Source organism: Podarcis tiliguerta (assembly GCF_965153285.1).
Source record: "Podarcis tiliguerta genome assembly, chromosome: 1".
In the NCBI taxonomy this organism is placed as follows: Eukaryota; Metazoa; Chordata; class Lepidosauria; order Squamata; family Lacertidae; genus Podarcis; species Podarcis tiliguerta.
Window position 1 is genome coordinate 91,498,519 of NC_139534.1, and position 23,309 is coordinate 91,521,827.

The 23,309-nt window shown below is 42.9% G+C and overlaps 2 protein-coding genes across 2 annotated transcripts in view; both read left to right on the top strand.

The window, feature by feature from the left end:
• PLA2G4F (phospholipase A2 group IVF) overlaps positions 1-20,827 on the top strand; it is a 158,080-nt gene extending 137,253 nt beyond the window's left edge. Inside the window, exon 40 of the mRNA XM_083442494.1 lies at positions 20,717-20,827. The gene's annotated coding sequence lies outside the window, so the exon portion shown is untranslated. The remainder of the gene's footprint in view (positions 1-20,716) is intronic.
• The window catches only part of LOC310681930 (cytosolic phospholipase A2 epsilon-like), a 47,525-nt gene that overhangs the window by 19,238 nt on the left and 4,978 nt on the right, over positions 1-23,309 (top strand). The window contains exons 6-17 of the mRNA XM_083449996.1: positions 1,202-1,242; positions 9,981-10,023; positions 10,997-11,060; positions 12,515-12,681; positions 13,678-13,770; positions 14,548-14,585; positions 16,412-16,547; positions 17,290-17,426; positions 20,025-20,247; positions 21,092-21,206; positions 21,927-22,064; positions 23,165-23,272. Of these exons, the coding sequence (XP_083306122.1) occupies positions 1,202-1,242; positions 9,981-10,023; positions 10,997-11,060; positions 12,515-12,681; positions 13,678-13,770; positions 14,548-14,585; positions 16,412-16,547; positions 17,290-17,426; positions 20,025-20,247; positions 21,092-21,206; positions 21,927-22,064; positions 23,165-23,272 (1,303 nt within the window). The remainder of the gene's footprint in view (positions 1-1,201; positions 1,243-9,980; positions 10,024-10,996; positions 11,061-12,514; positions 12,682-13,677; positions 13,771-14,547; positions 14,586-16,411; positions 16,548-17,289; positions 17,427-20,024; positions 20,248-21,091; positions 21,207-21,926; positions 22,065-23,164; positions 23,273-23,309) is intronic.

Below are 23,309 nucleotides of genomic sequence, written 5' to 3' on the forward strand. Positions count from 1 at the left end.
GTCTTCCGAGGCATTCGTCTTGTGGGGTACCACTGTAACATTTCCGGGGCACACAGGCTGATATGATAATGACCAAAAGTGTGAACATCTCAGCAATTCTGGCACGCAGAAACTGAATTTTGTCAACATTTGGTCATTTGTGTGCGTTTTAAAGAGTAAACATGTTTGCTGATTTTGCTCATGTATAATGTTGATAGCCAAATTATCGCTTAAATGCTTTTTCAAAATTAAGCTCTCTTCAAAGTTTAAATTACAATATTATATTGGGCTGAATATAACATAGAAGTTTTTGCCTTTTAACTTTGAATATCATGGAGTTTGTCAGGGGGAAAAAATGAAAATCCAATATATTCAGGGTTGTCTAGTTAATTTATTTTTATTATTAAATATGGAAGTATAAAATAAGTCACTAAAGCTTAATTGTATTAGAATCCTTTAGAGTGAGTATGACAAAATAATATTGTGTTTCATATTGTTACAAACAAGAGATGTACTTGCTACTTTACTTCACTGCTTTTAGAATCAACTTTTGCAACAACACATTTTCTGGACCTGAAGGAATAATTGAATTATGTTCAGATACACAAGTGTGACTTCCCAGATGTAAACTTGCATTAGCTCAGTTCATACGTAAGGGAAAGCCATGGTTTACTGCTACATTTACACGTCTACTTAATCCCCCTCTCAACTTATTTTGTGTACCAGAGGAGATTGGAAGACATTGTTCCTGATTTAGAAGAAGTCAGTATTCCTTGTGACATCTGAACTCTGGGAACTGTGGATTGTTTAAACCATGGCTTGAGAACAGTCAAATCCTGGTTTAATTTCACTAACCATAATTTAAACATATCAAAGTCCCCCAAGTCTGAATGTAATGGGGAATACTGGGTTGTTAAAAATTGGAAATGGAAGCTTCCTGTCTCCTCATGGGCATGAAAGCAGAGGAGAAATAGGGGGACTATCTAGAAAGGAACTAAGGTTGTAGCATCCAAATAGTGTCTACATTGATATTAAAAGACTGTAAACACTTAAAATGATACTTATGATAATGAGGCATAATCATTACTTGACTCTACTTTCTACTCTGCAAGCTGTGGGAAGGGTAAAGTACCAAAAATAAAATATTATCAATGGACATGTAGAAAAGGAAAGATTTTGTATAGGGAGGAGTCATTCTTTTTCCTATTTTATTTTTTTTTAGACACAGGAAGAGTTGGAGGTAGAGTTCACATTACAGCCCATGTGAGTACAACTCTTAATATTGCAAAGACTCTATAATTTATGTGCAGAATCACATCAGTGCGGCTATAAGAGGCAATTATAATTTAACTTGTGTGTTTGTGTGTAACACAGATGTTGGGGAGACTGTGGTTGTAATGGTCGATTAGCAGGGCTTCTGCAAACACATTTCTTGCGTGGCTTAAGAATCTGTTATTTGCTGGTGTGTTTGCCTTGGTGAGAGAAATTAGCTGTGCTGAGATTACTCAATGAAACCGAAAAGAGGCTCATTTGTTTACCATCAGCATTTGAGCTGAATTACGAGCATACAATAGGATACAAAAACAAAGCAAAAAAAAAAAAGTCTAGCCAATTCAAAATATGGCAGGTTTCAAAAATGCAAATTCAAAACCATTTCTTCCATGCTAATGAAATCTGGTGTAATGATGTGGTAGCACTTTGAGGGGAAGTGTGTGGGAGAAGCCCTCTTGCACTTGTAAGAGCTTTGCACTGGCTTCCATTAGCAGAATAGCTTCATAGAATCATAGAATCATAGAATCATAGAGTTGGAAGAGACCACAAGGGTCATCGAGTCCAACCCCCTGCCAAGCAGGAAACACCATCAGAGCACTCCTGACATATGGTTGTCAAGCCTCTGCTTAAAGACCTCCAAAGAAGGAGACTCCACCACACTCCTTGGCAGCAAATTCCACTGTCGAACAGCTCTTACTGTCAGGAAGTTCTTCCTAATGTTTAGGTGGAATCTTCTTTCTTGTAGTTTGGATCCATTGCTCCGTGTCCGCTTCTCTGGAGCAGCAGAAAACAACCTTTCTCCCTCCTCTATGTGACATCCTTTTATATATTTGAACATGGCTATCATATCACCCCTTAACCTCCTCTTCTCCTCGTGTCCGAGGGAGAGAGCAAGCTCCGAAGGGATCCCAGAGAGAGTCCCGGGAGTGGGAGAGGCAGCCCATCTTCTGGGGGAGAGAATCAGCTTAGTTGAATCTGGTCCCAAGATTTTTATTTTTTATATTAAAATTCAGAGAATGTTATCCACTGAAAGAGTGGCTGTGAAACTGTACGTTGGTTCTGTGGTGGCCTCAGTCTTTGGCCCTCTGTGTGTTCCAGCCCTGCTTGGATTAGTATATTCACTATCAGGTATCATTCTTCAGGCTGAAAAACTGGCTGCATAGCGGCGTCTTATTTCCTTATAGCATTTTTATCCCAGAAACAGGTGAAAAACATAAAACCGGAACCCATTTATACTCTGCTTATGTTTTACTCTTTGTGTCTTAAGAATGCCTGGAAGGGAACTCACCTGGAAATATTTTAAATTGTGTGTCTTTGTTTATTAAAAATTGCACTAACTGCAAATGACCTTAGTCCCAGGAGCTTTGGGAGATGGAGTGCATGGGTCTAAGAGATGCTTCAAATATGTTCAAATAATGTGGGAGAAGTGTGCAAGCGGAGTGCAGCACACTATGTGTACCTCTCCTGCATCTGCTTCACTACCTATATGGGTTGGGAAAGTGTGAATCATTAACCTCACTTGTACACCATGCAGTGAACGAAGTAGTCAGGTGAGCAGCAATTGCCAATAGTTTTCCATTTCCCCCTGCATGGAATAGTGATTCATCATGTTTGAAGTGGCTCTAAGATTTGACGCTGGTCAAGGGCATGTGATTTCAGAATTTTTTCTGACCATGTCTTTATACATGTTTTCAAAATGCAAGGAGGCCCGACCATTTTAGATGGGGAAGATAAATCAAGGAGGTGTCAGTGGGGGGCTCAGGTGGGGTGACACTGGCGCTTCACATCTCAGCAAGGCATTGGCTTGGCCACAGAGGGCCCGGGCAGGCAGTTGCTGCCAGCAGCAGGAGTTTGAATGGCGTGGCAGCAACTGGTCTGGGGTGTGCTCATTTTGTCAGCTTGGGCAGTGCAGCCTCCGGCAGACAGGGCAGGGGGAGTTTGTTCTGCTGCCCTTGCTTATCTGCCACTGGAGAAAAGTACAGTGGTACCTCGGGTTAAGAACTTAATTCATTCCAGAGGTCTGTTCTTAACCTGAAACTATTCTTAATCTGAGGTACCACTTTAGCTAATGGGGCCTCCTGCTGCCGCCATGCCGCTGGCGTGCAATTTCTGTTCTCTTCCTGAGGTAAAGTTCTTAACCTGAGGTGCTATTTCTGAAGCGTCTGTAACCCGAGGTACCCCTGTAGTTCAGTGTGGTTCATGAGCACTAAACATCACTTGAAACATCTCATCATGGAATCATAGAGTTGGAAGGAGTCACTAACTCTTAAGCAGATGGCATTATTTTAACTTTGGTTTAATAATTTCTATAGGAACAGCTTTCAGTTTTTATGCCATGCCATTTTTCTGGGAATTTTATGTGTGGATTTGTAAAGGGGAACTTCTTGTTCCAAGTACAGCCAGCTCTCTTTCTCTCTCTCTCTCTCTCTCTGTCTCTCTCTCTCTCTGTCTCTCTCTCTTTCTCCACACTCCCATCACCTGGCATTGGAAATTACCTTTACATTTGGTATTATATGCCATCACAACCATAACAAAATCGATTGATTCAATAGTTAACATTATTTTTTTATTTTACTTAACAAAATACGTATACCACTTACTCGAACAAAATGCCTCTGAGTGCTTTACAAGACAGTACCAATAAGATACAAACATTAAAAACAAGATACACAAAAATAAAATATAACAAATAAAATGAGTCATTTAAAAACATTTACACCTACTAAAATCGCATGTCAACATGAAATGCCTGGGTAGAATGGTGAAATTTTGAATTTAACAACAGTTGTCGGTGTGTCTGTGTACATTACAGCATTGCAGCTGCGCTTCTTTCTGTTACTACGAGACATCAGTATTTGCTATTGGTGTTACATGATCCATGAACAAAATTTGCGATGGGTGAACTCTGTTCAGCTCAATTTGTATATTCCAACACATCTTATTTTTCTGGGCCCAGTACCAATACAGTGGTACCTTTAGATACGAACTGAATTTGTTCTGGAGCCCTGTTCGCATCTAGAAGCAAACGTAACTAGCGACGGCATGTCTGCGCATGCGCGCGTCGCTTTTTGCTGCTTCTGCGCATGCGTGTGATGTCATTTTGAGCGTCTGCGCATGTGCAAGCGGTGAAACCCGGAAGTAACGCGTATTCAACCCGAGGTATGACTGTATGTGGAAGTTGTGCTGCAGTTCTGATAACATCATGGGGAGTGTGAATGGGTCAAAATGCCATTTCCTTCTCCCACACCTGTAAATTCCTGAATTCTGCCCCTTTCCTTTCACCGACCTTGCTGCAATGGGAGCAATGGCCATTCCTTCCTGATGCCTGGGACACTGGAATGGCAGCAGCAGGGATTCTGTAGGGATGTCCAGGAGCCCTGGAAACCACAAGGCCCAAGGCACTTGGGTTTCTGTCATGAGCATGCTCAGTGGCATCTCAGACTCCTGATATCTCTACTGAGTAGTTATTGTTGTGGCACACATGTCCAGAAGTTTACTGAGCCAGAGAAGAACTGTGGGGGACAAAATGCTCAGTTCACAAGCTGAGTGCTTCAAGCTGGGAAGCATCATGTTGTGAAGCAGGTATGTAGGAACTTCATGCTTGAGCCAGATGCCATGATTCCTCCGACCGCTTGGAGCAGCTGTACACAGGGGGTGGCGCTGTGGTCTAAACCACTGAGCCTCTTGGGTTTGCCAATCAGAACTTCAGCAGTTCAAATCTGTGCGACGGAATGAGCTCCCATTGCTCTGTCCTAGCTCCTGCCAACCTAGCAGTTTGAAGGCACACCAGTGCAAACAGATAAATAGGTACCGCAGTGGCGGGGAGGTAAACGGTGTTTCTGTGTGCTCTGGCTTCTGTCACGGTGTTCTTTTGTGCCAGAAATGGTTTAGTCATGCTGGCCACATGACCCGGAAAGCTGTCTGTGGACAAACACCATGTCCCTCGGCCTGAAAGTGAGATGAGCGCCGCAACCCCATAGTCGCCTTTGACTGGACTTAACCGTCCAGGGGTCCTTTACCTTTTTACACAGGGGTGAGTCATGGAATGCTTTTGCCATCCTCCACTGAGTCTCCACATGGAGGCCAGATTTGCCTAAAGGAGGCAACTGATGCCCCAGCAGGCAGGGACTGAGGAGGTAAGTTCTTCCTCTTCTTCTTAAGTTACTCCATTGGTATGTTTTTGTTTTCCTCTATTGCTTTGTCGTGTTTCACAAGTGACAGCATTTTTTCCTCTTGTTTGTTCATAGGGTCCAAAGACAGCCCCGAGTTGCTGCTGCTGCACGTACTAATGCTCCTCCTCCTCCTGTTCATCATGGTGGTGGTAATGAAGGAGGCCTTATAGCGACGGGAACACGCTGGATCCGGTGGATTCGCAGTATCGATATCCCTAGGCCTCCTGGCTTCTAACGGAGCACAGGATTCGAGGTTAATAAACTTTTCGTAGCTCTCAAAGAAGCAAATGGCGCTTCACATTCCTAAACGTAATTTATAGGGCATGTCTATACCAGAAGGCATCCTTTCCCCCCACTTTGGGGCATTTGACTGAGAGAAGAAGGCTAAAGGGTATGTAACAAGGCATAGAAGACAAACTTCTCACCTTGTATTATGTGAATAATGTGGTTCCCACCAGCCCTTCTGTGGCTTCTTGTTGTTGTGGAAATGGATGAGGAAACCATGAAAGCCCTACTCATGGACCTGGGCTCATAGGAGAGGGTTTGATTCCTAAAAATTGATCTTTGTGGACATGCTGCCTATGGGTGGTTAATTTTTCTCACTTTCTTTCCAACAGGTTTGAAATTGAGCACGATTATGTATTCCTGGAACAGGAAGAAGCTTACATGAAAACAACAAAGGAAAAAAGCTAAAGAAAAATGTAAATAAATGTATAAAATGTATAAGATATATATTAAAACATTGACTATGAAGAAAAATCAAACTTGTATGTTTTTTCTTTTTAGTAAAGTATTCGTCCATTTTTTTAAATATTTGTTTTAGTGCTGGCACTGTTTTTATAATTTATTTTATTGTGTTTTTATTGCGTTCGGAATGGCTAACAAGTTTCTTCATGCTCCACCCGAATGCATCCTCACAACACCCCTGTGTGATAGGTTATGCTGGGAGATCATAACTGGCCCAAGAGATCTAAACCTGAATTTTCCTAGTCTTTGTCCTGTTCTTTGACCACTACACTGCACTGGGTTGTCCCCTACAATATTTACATTCTCACAGCGAGGTGAAGGTGAATTGTTTTGTGAACCCATCCAAGTGTTTTTCAGGAGAAAAGACAGCCTTTTAGACCAAACTTCACACCAACTTATGCATTCATTTCATTTTGGTAGAAATGTTTCATATCTGTGCCATTGTAGATATTGACTGAGTTGAATCCTTATGGAATTGTTGTAGTCAGAGATTAATGAATAATTCTGACATTTGGCAAGCCATGAAAGAAAGAAGTGTTCAGTAAGGCCCACTATAAATTTGCCTGGAGTATTTGGGGCAACTTTTCTTTTTTTTGGGGGGTGGGGAACATTTGTCAGAACAGTGCTTATAGGTTGTAGCCAGATGGGATTTTTGTGTGTGCAATTGCTGCTGATAATAGTGCTAGGAGATTTCATACGCCACACACATGATGTGCCACCCATTTTTCCCTTTTATCATTTAACTTCCACTTATTTTCCTGGAACATATACAGTACTTCTTACATTTTAGATGTACATTTCACACTGTCTCCCCTTGCATTACCAGAGTTTGATTCCATCTTTTCTTCCATTGCACACATTCACACTCAACATTAGTTTCTCCTTTTTTTTTTTTTAGTTTTAGCAGAAGCTAAATTTGCTACCTTATAACATTAACACTTGGGCTGGATCTAGACACACCAAAGAAGTGTTTCAGTTAAATGCTGTAAATTTAAACAGGGCAACCAGATAGAGAAAAAACGGGACTCCATAATGCAATTTGGTGGTACAACATTATATCGCATATTCAATGCATATAAACCACTTTTTCTTTACCAATCCAGCTGAGTCCTAGGTTACGTTATGATGTTCTCTCAAAGGGACTCTCCCTCTCCTAGTTTTTTACACACTACGTTGGAAGTATTGGGGTGTAATGAAGGGTGTAAATTTCATTTTGCCAGAACACATTATGAACCTCAATATTCTTTGTTTGAAATACTCCACCGGCTGCTCTTGCTTCCTTTGGCTGAAGACAGTTGTTTCATGGCTGCATATGAAACTCCACATGCTATCTAAAATGACATTTGACTACTAAAAAGACCAAAAAATAAAAATAAATAAATCCAGTATACAGACCTGCCAACATTACAATGTCAGGACTTGGCTTACTAGCAGGCCCTGACTTTCTTGGAAAGTCTTCAGTTGCTACAAATAGGGATCCACAACAAAGACTAGTAACTCAGAGCATGCAGTAGGCCGAAGGTTAAATCCCTGACACTTCCAGGTAAATGTGGGAGAGACCCTTCCCCGGAGAGCTGTAGCCAGTCAGTTTTGATAATACTGAGTAAGCTGGAGTAGTGGTCTCACTTGGTGTAAGAAAGCTGCCGATGTTTCTATTGTAGTACATACTCCTCTGCTACTCAACCATTGCTACTGTGTCCTTCCTTCTAGCAAATCAAGATAACCAGGTGACAGCAAAAATGGCAATTTCTTTTAGCAGGGGCGATTAGAATAAGATCTATTATTTGATTATAGATGTAAACCTCCAGAATGTATTTTGTATTGTTAAGTTTTTACCTCTGTCTTCAGTCCGTTGTATTTTATTTTATTGCTATGGCTTCTGGCTGTTGCAAATAGATTCTTCTGATTCTCTGGCCCTACCGTTAGGCAGAGTGCGGCAGTTGCTTAAGGTGACAAATGCTGGGGGCATTCCTCTTGAAGTAAGGGTCTGCTGCCAGTCCAGTCACTTCTCATTGTGGAAATACATGTGTGTAGGAATGTGCCATCTTGGCTTCTGCTTTAGGCAGCAAACTGTCTTGGACTGGCCCTGATCTCCCTGCCACCTAAGAATTGCTTGTAGCAATCCTCAGGGTTCACAGAAGTGGAGTCCTTTTAGGAAGTGGGAAAGAGAAAGGGACATTTTCTCCTTCCCTACAACTCGTGAAACCTCCTCATGCTGGGCTATAGGGCTTACAATCAGGAGCAGCTCATAGCAGCTTTGTATTAGAAGGCACGATAGTATAAACCACAGAGCACCAAAGGAGCCAGTTGGCAGAGCCGTCTTTTCCACAGGGCTTAGTGGTGCATCGCGCCAGGGCGCTGGCCTCTCAGTAGTGCCCCAGCAAGTGGGGGAGCTGCGCGGCTTTGCTGGCGGCCTCCCCTTTCCCTGCACGCCCGCCAGCTGTGCCCTGCCAACCATAAGGCTGGCGGGTGCGCAACTTCCCTCCCAAGCCTCTGTGGGGATTGCTCTCCCACAGCGGCATGGGGGAGACTTGCGCCCCCCGATGGCTGGCAGTGCGCAGCTATGGCCACCCCAACACTATCTGTGGTAATTTGGGAGATCTGGGAGGATATTTGCACCCTGGCGCTGCATCTGCTAAAGACGGCCCTGCCAGTTGGGACTGCCAGTGTCAGAGATGGAATGACTGGATATAAGATCAGCAGAGCAATTGAACACTGACATCAATAGAGTTTCTAAGCTCCATTTGTGCTGGGGAGGGAGGGGGGCGGAGGACAGCACCTTTGGGGATCCGGGGCCTGAGAGCTAAGTGGCACTGAAAGAAATTGGTGGTGGAAAGAAGATTCCACCTAAACATTAGGAAGAACTTCCTGACAGTAAGAGCTGTTCAACAGTGGAATTTGCTGCCAAGGAGTGTGGTGGAGTCTCCTTCTTTGGAGGTCTTTAAGCAGAGGCTTGACAACCATATGTCAGGAGTGCTCTGATGGTGTTTCCTGCTTGGCAGGGGGTTGGACTCGATGGCCCTTGTGGTCTCTTCCAACTCTATGATTCTATGATTCTAAAGGCTTTCAGGTAGTCGCTGTTGCAAGAATCCACCCCTCCTCCCAGCTGAAGGTGGAGATTAGGGGTCATTTTGATTATTAGGCGTGATGTCTTAATGGGTCAGGAGACCTGCCATTCCACCCACCCGCCAAATGCCTTGGAAATTCTCTCATCCATAATGCAAGGGAACATGAAGCTCCAACCACATGATGCAGTGTGGATTCACATTGAATGATTTGCTTCAGAAGTCTACTACACTGAAGTGAATCTAATTCTGGGGTCCACTGCAGCACTAATCTATGACAACACATATGAGGCTAGTGGAAGAACTATAGGAGGACCAGCAGCACATCTCCTCGTTCTGTAGCTTAACATCCAGAGCTCTAGAAGAGGTGTGGGAAGCTGTGACTCTCCAAATGTTGTTGGACTCCAACTCCCATCAGGCCCACCCAGCATGGCAATTGATCAGGATGATGGGAGCTGCAGTTCAGCTACAACCAGAGGACTCCAGGTTCTCCAGCCCTGCTCTAGAAGTTAAATGTCTTTTCCAACAGTGTTTACTTCTGCCCATAATGGATATATCTTTACATCTCTGTTTCCCATCTGTCAAAAGAGCCTGTTGGCTATAAAAACCTGTGCAATGTGAAGGGTATAGATAGTAAGGTATTAAGGTATAATACCTAACTAAATACAATGTATTTTGTGCCTTAAAGGTCCCATAGAAAATACTAACGGATTGTAATATTTTCATCTGCCATTTTGTTTTTCAGCCCACATGATCCTGAAAACATCATTACAAATGGAACTTTGGTGGTAATTATTAATTTTCAGAGTCCTTTTTCTATGAAATGGCTGCTGTATGCAAACCTTAACCCATATTGTCTTGCAGTAAGCAAGTAACACTCTGTGTTGCTTCTGTACTGAGGGATTAAATTGCTTGCTTCTGCCTATTTCAGCTCATCTAATGCAGATGACATCTGTTGGTTAAAATGGTTTCAACCAAGTTGCTATTCCTTCCAGTGGTTCTGTTGTTGTTGTTATTCACTTGACCCCATCTCCGACCCCACAACTTGAATGTATCAGCCCTTAATTTTTTTTTCTTTTTTGCAGAGGTTTGCAATTACATATGTTTTTCTTCTTGTTGTTGATTAGAAATTACTAGCCTGATGAGAAGAACTATGTAGGCCATTTAACCACCTGGATCACACCCTCTTTCGGCTTTTATGGTTACATGGAAAGTAGGGTAATTTGTTAACATTAATCAAGCAGGACTAATAACTGTCATCAAAGAGCTGTCTGGATATGACCAACCGGTTGGGTGACAATGTAATGGTCCAGAGCTCTCCCTCCAGCTATGGAGTACCCATTGTCCCAGAGAGGGACTGTAGCACATTAATACATCACATGCTGTGCATGCAGAAAGCCTCAGGTTCAGTCCTTGGCATGTCCAGTTCCCACAATGGATAGTTTAGGTGGGTTTTCTGTGTTTCCCTCCTTATCGAGCCAGATGCACCTCTACTTGGCAGATTGAAGGAGTGAGAAACAAAGGAGGCAAAGAGTTGAGTTGTCAATAAAAGGGTTTGGAACAGGGATGTGTGTCATAGGAAGGAAGGGCAGACTAGAATGAAGGTTGGGAAGACAGCAAGACTGGGAGCTTGGAGGGGCCAAGCAGAATGCTGGATTTTGTATACTGATTTGGAATAACCAGTCAGATCTCATGCTGCAGGTTTGCAATTATTTGGTTCCATTGATCATTTTGCTCTTTGTTTCCCCATTGTTCCTGCAGTCACGAGAAGTTTCATGTTTGGAAGTTACAGTGGATATTGAGAAGCTGAAGGAACAATACACAGGTGAGGTTGTCATTGCATCTTTAACTCGTTATGTATTTGTTGCTTTAAATCAATAGCTTACAAACACTGGAAGATATATAATAATCACATCTATTACATTTTCTTGACCCTTTACTTGTTTCAGGTTTCAAGGGATAAAAGAAGAATTTGATAAGCTCATGCCTTTCACACGTGATAATGTGTTCATTTATTTTGTGGTTAGGTGTCCCTACCTGAGTAAAAACATTTGCAACTGACGCCACTTTGAAGGTTGTGTTTTTGTGGCACTGTTCAATAAACTCAAGTACTTTGAGTCGCCAGTCCCAAATAGCACTAACCCATTTCACAATGTCTTTATGACTCAGTATTTGGGATTTATCCAGTTTAGTGATGTGTCCACATGGCAGTTTTGAAGGGTAATGAATATCTTCCAAATGAATATCCGGTATTTACATTCCACACACATCCTTTGCTTCATGTACTGGTTCCTTGCGCATCCCATTCATCCTATTGGTGGTGAATACAGAATGTACAAGAACATGTAGTCCATATAGCAGAAATACCTCCAGAAAGAATTTATGGGAGGCTACTGTTTGGCACCGTGGGAGTTGCCTTGTGGTGTTCTGCAGGGTCCATTTTGTTCCCCATGGCATTTAATATCAATATGAAGCCACTGCGAGTTGCTATCAAGAGTTAGTCAAGTGCCATCAATGTACAGATGACACCCAGCTCTGTCTCCCTATTCCATCTGAATTGGGAGAGGAGGATGAGGTGTTAGACCAGGGCCTGGAGGTAGTGATGGGTTGGTTGTAGGTCAATAAACTGAAGCTGAATCCTGAGAAGACAGAGGTGTTATGTGTCCTGAGTTCTCACATCTGAGAAATGCGGAGACGACCTCTTTTGGATGGGGTTGCACTTCGCTGGAAGGAGCAGGTCCACAGATTGGGGGTGCTCCTGGATAAATCAGTCACTGGAGGCTCAGGTGACCTCAGTGGCTAGGAGTGCCTTTTTCCAGAGCATGGAGTACAGCGGCCAAATCATCTCTGTCACCAACTACTGCCCCTTTGGGACAGAGATGATTTGGCCACCGTACTCCATGCTCTAGAGTCTGAGAGGCATTATTCCTTTTTTGTACCTGAAACATTAGGATACCTCGCATCTTGGATGCTAATGTTCAAAGTGCCAGAGTGGTGCTGTCTCCAGGTCTCCAGATTTCTTATCCACTGCCACCATTCCTGCATTTATTGCCACTGTCACCAGTCCGGGTGAACTGGAAGAGAGCTGTAGGAATTGGCTAAAGTATTCTTCTCAAATGTGAATTATCACGAGCTGCCATTTTCAACACCCCATTTTACCTGTTGTGCATGGGTCTCCTCTTAATTCCCAGGATTCTGAATAACTGGATCATAGACAAGATTGATTTTTGGACAAAACTTTTTTTGAACTATTTGTGCTTCACTTTTTTTTCTGTTTAGAAGGTGATCTGACATTAACAATAAAGGGTTCCTATGAGGAAACACAGAAGATTCCACTGGCTCCAGACACCAGACTTAGTAACAGAACTGTCATTCAGTTCCACTGTATCAAGAATCATCAGTCAAATTTGGAGATCATACTACCTAAAAAAATGCAGTGGTCAAAGGTATGTTTCCTTTGATAATAATGCATAATTATTAGTCCATGGAGGTGCAGGTCAATTCTGTGTCCAGGGCAACTGTTTACCAGCCCCATCTGGTACGCAGGCTGAGACCACTACCGTGGACTGTCTCACCAGAGTGGTGCATGCTCTAGTTATCTCTTCCTTGGACTACTGCAATGTGCTCTATGTGGGGCTATCTTTGAAGGTGACCTGGAAACTACAACTAATCCAGAATGCAGCAGTTAGACTGGTGACTGGGAGCAGCTGCCGAGACCACATAACAGTCTTGAAAAACCTACATTGGCTCTCAGTACGTTTCTGAGCACAATTCAAAGTGTTGGTGCTGACCTTTAAAGCCCTAAACAGCCTCAGTCCAGTATGCCTGAAGGAGCGTCTCCACCTCCATTGTTCTGCCCGGACACTGAGGTCCAGTGCCGAGGGCCTTCTGGCAGTTACCTCACTGCGAGAAGCCAAGTTACAGGGAACCAGGCAGAGGGCATTCTTCGTAGTGGCACCCGGCCTGTGGAACACCCTCCCACCAGATATCAAAGAGAACAACAACTACCAGACTTTTAGGAGACATCTGAAGGCAGCCCTGTTTAAGGAAGCTTTTCATGTTTGATGTATTACTGTATTTTAATATTCTGTTGGAAGCCGCCCAGAGTGGCTGGGGAAACCCAGCCAGATGGGCAGGGGATAAATAAATAAATAATAATAATATTTAATGTGGTTTGACTGAAACAAATAAAGGTGGGTGGGGGAGATTCGTCACCAAACTCTTTTACCCCCAACGTGAAAAAGCTCTATTTTTAAAATGTGTGTATATTGTATTTAATGTATACAGCTGGATTTAGAGGTTTTAGAAACAAAAACAAGGGCTGGATTCACAAATTGCATTTAGCTTTCAGAAGTGGTGCACATCAGCTTGTGATAAATATGTCAATGTTACTGTACCTTGGGGTAATGTAGAAATTTTGTGTTAAATTTCTGTATTTTTAGCTGGCTTCATTTAAAGGAAACTCAGAAAGTAACATCTCAGTGGTTTTATCTTTGGATGAGCTTCCCATAGAAAAGACAATAACATTAAGAAAGGTAAGTGCTTTATCTTTACGAAAATATTGAATTTAAATAATTGTCAGTGAGTGTGGGAATGCTATAGCTCAGTTTGCAAAGCCTCTTTTAACTCAATAGAACTTCTGCATAAACATGCGTATAACTGCACTGTAAGCAAGATGGATCGGTGATCTGCTTCAGTGTGAGGCAACTTCCTCTGTTCCTAATATTTATCCAGAAAATAAAGCCCAATTCAGGAGCATCACTCTGCTTTTTCCTAGCAGAAAGATGGATAAATTTGTGGCAAGTGAGGCCCAAAGAACATGTAATTCAGTTGCTAATCTGTTAAGCAAGTGGGTATTAAGTAAATAGTGCCAATTACCAACAAGGTTAAGCCAGCTGTACTTAGCTTCTCTGAAGGAATAACCCAAACAAGCAGAAGGTTCATGATGTTTGGGTTATTCCTTCAGAGAAGCTGAGTACAGCTGGCTTAAACGGGCTCTGAGCTATCCCCCTGCTGTGTTTTGGAAGCGATGCTAAAGCAATGTATTGCAGGTCAAAGGATTTAGATGTGCTGGCACACACGCAGTGAAAATGATGCCGGACCCAATCCTTCTAAATCATCCAACATTGGGTGATGGATTGATCCAACATAATCTTGGTTGCTGTTTTATCTGTCTCAGGACAAATGCCTAGATTTGCAGTAGCAGTCCAGCTGATCCACAACAGGACTGCTTTGCTTGTCATGCTGTGCTCTTAAAAGGGCAGAATAGTTTATGATATGCCAGAGGTTTTACCCATTCTCTTGATTTTCAGGACACAACGTTTGATCTGCACGTGAAGGCAAAAGACTGGTAAAACATAGTTTTTCTTTGCCCATTTCATCTAAGCTTGTGCAGTTTTGTTTCTTCGTTTCTCAGGAAACTATGATTTTTGAAATATACTCAGAGTCGCAAAGTGATTTCATGCTCTTTATTCAGCTCACAGTGGTGAGGAGGAATGAATGAAAGTCCCCTCAAAGTATCTGCTTTATATACATTATTTACACAATGGGCTGCACATGATTGGCTAATTCTGGAATTCTACTGTAAGCCAATCAGGTTGTGGATTCACTTATATCTGGAGCATGATTGGGTGGTTCCTGCCAACCAATCATACTGCTGCATTGTTCTAGGACCAATCAGACTGCTGCATTCTGAATCCTATTGTTCTAGGACCAATCTGACTGCTGCAATTTGGATCCTATTGTTCTAGGACCAATCAGACTGCTGCAGTTTGGATCCTATTCAACTCAGTACATAACAATTTTGAATCTCAGAAGTGAGATCATTCAGAAACTAATTCACACACTTTGTTGCCCTTTCTGAATCTAGAGGGAGTTTCTCTTGCTCCGATCTATAAAAAGGCAACCTTATAACGCTTAAACATAGATGAAATTAACAGGGCAAGGGGAGTCCTAACTGTGACTGAGCAGAAATGGTATGTTTCAGGAATGTTTTGGTAACACAAGAAAGCAGTGGTGGGCCTGGGCACTATGGCACCCTGTGTAATGCCAAAATCCCGCCCCCTCCTCATGCTGCCTTCTGAAAGGTGGGCAAGGAGGCACCTGGCTTTGGGAAGGAGGCACGAGGGCCTTACATGTAAGTTACGTGAAAAATATAATTGTATTTTTTGTTTTGGTGTTGTTTTGATTTTGAATTACATATGGAGGGCACCATAATCTTTTCAGTGCTCAGGGCAGGGGCGAAGGAAGGCATCATGACACCCGGGGAAGGCATCACGACAGGGCACATGTGCGGCGTCGCTACGTACGACGCATGCACTGTACGTAGCGCCGCCTCACATGCGCTGTATAGAGGTTTGCCGCTGGCGCCACTCCAGTGCCATATGGTGCTGGAGCAGCACCGGCAGCAAACTGCTAGACAGCACATGTGCAGCGTCGCTACGTACAGCACAAGCATGCAATGCCATACATGCGCTGTATTTAGCAGTTTGCTGCCAGCGCTGGGATCCTCTGCTCGTGGCTGCAGCCACGAACGGAGTCTCCTCCAAAGGCGGCTGCTGTTGCGTGATGGCTGCTCACATCGCCGTGAGCCCCCATGGGGTGACTTCTTGTCACCCCCACAGGCATGGAACCCGGGGTGTACCACCCCCCATGCCCCCCATTGTGACGCCACTGGCTCAGGGCCTCTAAGACCGCCACTGCCGATGTACTGCACTATAGGTACTGCACTGTTGATGTAACTGCACTATAGGTGCAAAAGTCAGATTAGCTTTAGTAAGACTAGATAAATACAGTATAGATGATTTTGGAGCAGCCTTTTGTATCACACAACTGCCTGCTCCATTTAACTGCAGTCTCATCATTGTTGTACCCTTGGCAAGAGCCATAGTTACATTCTTGTTGGAGGTGGCATCCTCGTGGATTTAGGGAAATGCGACCAGTTTGGTCCAGTTTGGTTGCACTGGGCGTGGAGCCTTGAGGGCACCTTGGAGGTGCCACCACTATGATGTAGAATGGAAGGGGAGAGGTGTGTGAGCTAAATTTTGGTGTCACACAGGGCTGCCACTGAAAGTTGATACTCCAAGGTCCACTACTGCTCATGATATTCAACAAGGTCAACTATGCAAATCGTCTGAATTGCGATTTTGGAAGCAATGCTAAAGCAATGTATTGCAGGTCAAAGGATTTAGATGTGCGCCTGGCCTATGACTTGTGTGCAGAAGAACAAAATTTCCTTACCAAGAGAAGGAAATATGTTGCTACAGCTGTGAAGAAGATCCTCCAATTAAAGGAAAAGCTGCCGGATGATGAGGTAGATGACACAGGATCTTCTCATTTCCCTCTTTCCGCAAGAAGGTTAGAGTAGCCAGCTAGCTCCATCATTCATGAACTAGTGCTAGATATCTTGGGGCAGGCTGCAACCTAGGAATGGAGGAAAAATTCAGGGGGAGTTTGCATTTGAGATTGGACAAAATGAGAAAAGTAGAGTGGATAGATTTGTCCATTCCTACTGCCTTCTGCTGTTTAAGAATGAAGACACTACAAGCTGAGTTAATGGTCAATTAAACTTTATTCCTTAGGAGCCTGCACAGATCAGAAACTAACTTCTCTAACCATTCCACACCTCTGAGTCAGCTCTCCAGAAGCTGGCCTCCTGGGTCATACCCATTTCTCTTAAAAGGATCACATGCCAGATATTTAATTATAATGGTTTATCAAGGCTTGTGGTTCATAGGGTGGAACACACATTGGTGCAAAGATGCCCAGTTCCACCCAAAGCTTCTTCTGATGCAGTTGTATCCTGTATGGGCAGTGGAAGAACAAGAGGGAAACAATATGCTGTTTGCTTCACCTTACTTAATGCACATAATATTCCGGACTGCTAATATGCTTAATATGTTAGGTAACTTCTATAAACCTCTGTCAATGCTAAGTGCACATGACAGTACCAGTGTTGCAGAGCATCTGCTCTATCTTTTCTTTCACAAACATGGTACTTTTGGAATAAGGTCCAGCAGCTTACTGTTCATTCTCTGCTTCTGTGTGTTAAACAGTTGCCTGTGGTGGCAATCATGACAACAGGTGGTGGGACCAGGTCATTTGCAGCAATGTATGGAAGCCTTCTTGGTCTGCAGAAACTGAATCTCTTAGACTGCATTACGTATCTCACAGGCTTGTCTGGCACAACATGGTAAGGAGGGCTTTTCTTCAAACTTATATTTTGTATGCCCAATTCAGTTTGCTGTTTTATGTGGTTGCCCAGTATTCAAGACAACGCTTAAAGCTTTCCATGCTACCAGTACTACCTACGTCACAGGAGAAAATTCCCTTTTAAATAACTGTGTTATGACTGATATTTACCTTGTGCTTTATGAAAAATATAGGGCTACAAGGCTTTGCAGGCACAGCAAACCCAGATTCACTGGGGGCAGAGGGCATAAGAACCAATAATGACACGGCAACAGCTTGGGACTGAAATGGCCACAACTTTATTGAATACAGATATTAGCAGGCTTTGGTATAAGCATTGGGTATGCATCCTGAATCAGTCTATCCTGATTGCTGGCTGATTGCTCCTTTAGGGTCAATCCTAGGTTAAAGCAACCCTCCCATAATGCAGATCAAATGGGGCGAACTGCCAGGCCACCACGTGGGAAGCCTTTTGGCCCATTAGCCCCTGTCTGGGCCTTTGGACAAAACTTTCCCCATAGACTTCTTTACCAGAGTACCATAAACAGTAGTTCCAGTTTAGACTAAGGATCCAACCCAATGCCTTTTCTGCCAGAAGGTTGTGGCAGGTGCTATGAGGTATGCAAAATCTCCAGACAGGCAAAAATCCTTCCTGGTCCTAAATACTGCATTTGATTAATTCCACAACAAGGTCAAACATGTGCTCTGTTAGCTTGCCTTTGTGTAAGGCCAAGATATACCAGGTGGGCAGATGGGATATCCATTGTTGAGTGCTCTGCCCACTCCTGGCGCAGCCAGAATGTAATGTGTGGAGGCAGACCTGAGTGGAGATAGGCTCCCTCAGGTCCTTCTCCACAACCACACCCCCTAGACTGGCAATGGTTGGCCATTTTGCATTTGAAATTCTGGTGGGAAGTCCCAGAAGACCCTGTGACCAGCTGAGGCTGAATAACACAACCGGTGGTCAACCCCTGGCTTCCTCGCAGCTGTGCCAGTTTGCAATTGCCGCTGCTGCTGATATGATAAGCAGTCTTTTCATTAATCAGCTAGATCATTCGGTCTGAAACTTTTTAATTCACAAAAATGCAGCTGATTAAGGCATCATTAGGATTTTTAAGATAAGTGCTCATAAAAACTGCAGATGGCAGGCACATTCTCTAAATAGGCATTCACCATCGTCACACAGCTTAGAAAAAGAGAAAAGCCCCTTTCACTACAAGAGTCTGTCCGGCAGTGACCCTCCATCTATGGAATACACTACCCTGAGAGGCTTAGCTGGTGCCTACTTTAATATCTTTTTGATGCCAGGCAAAGTTCCTCCCCGCAGCCCTTTTAATATCTCTAGTATCTTTGAACACCAATAATCTGCATCTGCAGATTGATGACAATAGCATAACCTCTAACATTTCGCCGATGAAAATAGGGACGTCCCATTCTGTGATGATAATTTTACTATTTATACCCCACACATCTTACTGAGTTGTCCCAGCTACTCTGAGCAGCTTTCAACATATATAAAAACATAATAAAACATTAAACAATAAAAAACCTTCCATATACAGAATTGCCTTCAGACGGCTTGGGGTCAGATAACTCAATTCCCTCCAACATTTGTCCAATGAAAATAGGGGTGTCCTAAGGAAAAGTGGGACATTCTGGGATCAAATAAGAAACTGGGATGGCTTCTCTAAATCAGGGATGTCCCTGGAAAATAGGGACACTTGGAGGGTCTGCAATAGTTGGGCTGAGGATTGCTGGATTTGATTTACCTGTCTCTATTGAGTTTCAGCACACTTATCTGGAAACATAATTTAGTTATGGATACTTGTTTTTAACATTTGCTGCTTTTATCTGTAGTTTATTGATTATTGTTTTATATTATTAGAGAGGCTTTTTATTAAGCAGTTTTAAAATTATTCTAAATAAATCAACATAAATTAAAAAAGTATTGTTGTACTATTACTGGATTGGTTCATTGATTTAGGGTAGTGTGATTGAATGGCTCTATTTTTTTTTTAAAGTCATTGTTTCACTGTGCATGTTGCTTAGCCAAAAAATAAAATAAAATAGGTGACTCATGAATTAAATTAATAAAATAATGTTAAATAATACGTGTGTGCCTGACCTAAATAAAAAAATACATGTGTGAATCATCTAAGCCTTTTGCCTGCCAGGATGAAGGTGTGTGTGTTTGTGTGTGTGTAGAAATCTGACGTTTTTGTGCCTGAAGTGTAGCCTACTGGACAAAGGTAAGAGCTATAACCATTGATCCTCCCCCTTTTACCTCTGGCCATGCCCATTGCTGGCACCTAGTCCCTGGGAGATGGCCCATGGAGGTTTGTGGCCTTCAAGCATTGAAAAAATTACCCACTTTTGATCTAAGTATACTTATTGTTTCTGAAAAATTGTCTTTATTCATATGCAGATCTATGCAAATTTAGTTTATAGAGTAATAAACTAAAAGCACATTTGAAATGTTTTTTAAAAAAAATTATTTGGCTTGCAGCTCTTATGAAAAGCTAGAGTTTGTCTCTCTCTGAACTTGAGGTTTCTATGCTATTAGTTGCATATCAGTCTGATAGTATCTTTCAAAACTCAGGACTATGGGAAATTTGTATGAAGATGCTGATTGGTCCCAGAAATACCTGGAGGAAGCCATTCTCAAAGCCCGGAAGCAAGTGACAAAGTCCAAGCTTAACTCCTTTTCCATGGATAAACTGAAGTATTATTATAATGAACTGAAACAAAGAAGCGAAGAAGGACACAACACTTCATTCATAGACCTCTGGGGGCTTGTCATTGAATCCATGTTACATGATGAGGTAACTGTTGTATTCCCCACCTCCCTTCCATTTTGAAACATGGTGGTTAATCAAGGGAAAATGGAGGTTTATACACAACAGAGGAGGAATGCAAAGAGAATAATTGGGGAAGGTCTGGGAGCTATTAACCTCAGTGGTGGAGTGAGAGTATTAAGAGGTGTAGGCAGAGCCACTACACCACAAGAAATCTTCTTGATGGGACAGGATCCAATAATGACAAGAGCACCCAAACTCAACAGTGAGGGGCTCATCAGGTGTTTCCTGAGGATCACAGGGCACTTTATTTCATAGAGGGCACTGTATTTCATACTCCTGTGTAGAACACACTTATGCTTTTAATGTTGCCCTAGTTTTCAGCTGCATTTCCCCCTGCATTTCAATGTTTTGATATGCATTTTAATATTGGACGCTGCCTTGAGACTTGACATGGAAGCCAGTACAGTGGTACCTCGGGTTACATATGCTTCAGGTTACAGACGCTTCAGGTTACAGACTCCGCTAACCCAGAAATAGTACCTCGGGTTAAGAACTTTGCTTCAGGATGAGAACAGAAATCGTGCTCCGGTGGCACGGCAGCAGTGGGAGGCCTCATTAGCTAAAGTGTTGCTTCAGGTTAAGAACAGTTTCAAGTTAAGAACGGACCTCCAGAACGAATTAAGTACTTAACCTGAGGTACCACTGTATAGAATTGTTTCAAACAAATATAATAAAACAATATAAAAATGTGTGCACATGATGGCCAAGGCATGTATGCAGACACATATTCAGATCTTAGATTCCATCTCAGTTTTAAACTAATGAATCTATAATTTTGATCACCGTTGTTCTTCTCCCTCATTTGCAGAAAGACAATAGTACAATCTCAGGTCAGCGAATGGCTGTGAATGAGGGTCAGAATCCCTTGCCCATTTATTTGACTGTCAACCTTAAAGACCAGTACAGTGCTCAAGATTATAAAGGTAATGTTGCTATTATAAATCAATAAGGGGTCCTCTTTGTTGTTCTACCAACCTCAGAAGCTCAGGGAAAGCAGTGGCGGCCCAGGAAAAATGCTTAGCCAGCTCAAGTATGGAAACACCTGTCTTTGTGGTTAGAGTGACTGTAAAGGTAAAGGTAAAGGTACCCCTGCCCGTACGGGCCAGTCGTGTCCGACTCTAGGGTTGTGCGCCCATCTCACTTAAGAGGCCGGGGGCCAGCGCTGTCCAGAGACACTTCCAGGTCACGTGGCCAGCGTGACAAAGCTGCATCTGGCAAGCCAGCGCAGCACACGGAAACGCTGTTTACCTTCCCGCCAGTAAGCGGTCCCTATTTATCTACTTGCACCCGGGGGTGCTTTCGAACTGCTAGGTTGGCAGGCGCTGGGACCGAGCAACGGGAGCGCACCCCGCCGCGGGGATTCGAACCGCCGACCTGACAATCGGCAAGTCCTAGGCACTGAGTCACTGAGAGTGACTGTACTGGTATATAATTGTGTGTAAACAGAGATTGGAGTTCCATCCTCTGAACACTTTCCAAATTGCTTGCTGTAACCTTTCCTGCTTCGGCAAGAAATAAAACTCTACTTTTAGAGAATTCTTGGGCATCACTTGTTGCTGCTAGCGAGTAAAAAGATTTGGCTGTGCAAGTCTCTTTCCCCACATCAGTAGGGGAAATCGAACTCCATTTTGTTGTCTTCACAGAGTGGCTGGAGTTCACACCTTACGAAGTGGGGAACTTCAAATATGGAGCCTACACCCATTCAGAAGATTTTGGTAGTGAGTACTTCATGGGACGACTGATGAAGAAGCTTCCAGAAAGTCGAATCTGCTTCATGCAAGGTGCTGAGGGCGGGGGAGGATCAATTAGAAAGAAAATAGTAGTTTAGACAAAGTAGAGCTAGGATCAATTCACTTGCCCTAGCACCCAATCATTTTCTTGTAGTTCCCAAATGTCTAAATCAGTTTTGTTTTTTGTTTTGGCTTCACTGACAAAGCTACTTCAAGGAAAGTTCATGTACTGAGTTATGTAGGCAACACAGTGCAGTAATATTTTACACAACACATTTAAATGCAGTGTGAAGGTTTACACAGATAATTGTTCAGATTATTGTGAGTTATTCTGAAAAGCAAATATTTCTCCCTAGTTTCAGGTTTAGTTTGGTTTATTATTTCTATCCCACTTCAGTGTTACTTGGTTTTTTGATGAAAAGCAAGGGACAGTGATGATCAATAGTGTATTCCAAACCAGTCGTACGTGAATCTTGACTAGGGTGATCAGAACCAAAGGAGGTCAGAACTATACATTAAATAACTGAGGGCACAAAGACATGTTAGCAGGTGGAGCTCATCATGTGTTGCAATTCTCTCTGCTGCACAATTAGAAACTGGCATAATTTCCTTAGCTCAATTTAGAATCCACTAAGCTTTCTTAGTGAGCATTTGGGCATGTGTGTTTGTTTTCTGACAGAATATATGGAGCAAATATGCTGATGCGACTGCCCAGATGCATGGGTAACCAACAAGGTGCCCTCTAGATGTTGTTGGGCCCCCATGGGAGTGGTAGTCCAACAACACCCAGTTGGAATCACATTGCCTACCCTGGCTTTGTGTATTGTTCCCTGGTCATTGTCCCCCCCCCCTCCTTCTCAAAACAGATATACACATGAACAAGATGATGTTTTGGACAGGATGGGGAACAAAAACCACATGAACATTTTCTAGCAATGGCCCCATTACATCCACACTACAGGGCTGAGATCCATAGCCCTTGCAGGAATCCATTTCCCAAAGAGAATTACAAAACAGTTTCCCAGGCTGAAACCATATTTCACAACTCAGGATGCCTTTATACAATTAGTGAGCTCCAGTGCAAGGCAAAATACCCGTTTCCTTACAAAGCTTCACCTGTTTAGTATTTTGAAATCTCTTCCATTTCACAGGGATGTGGAGCAGCATATTTTCCATGGATTTCATGTATTTCTGGAATTTGGCTCATAACTCTGAAGACTTTTGGAGCAGGTGGACAAAAGACAAAGTAGAAGACATTGGTAATGTGACATCCTTGCTTCTTTTAGATTTTTCTGT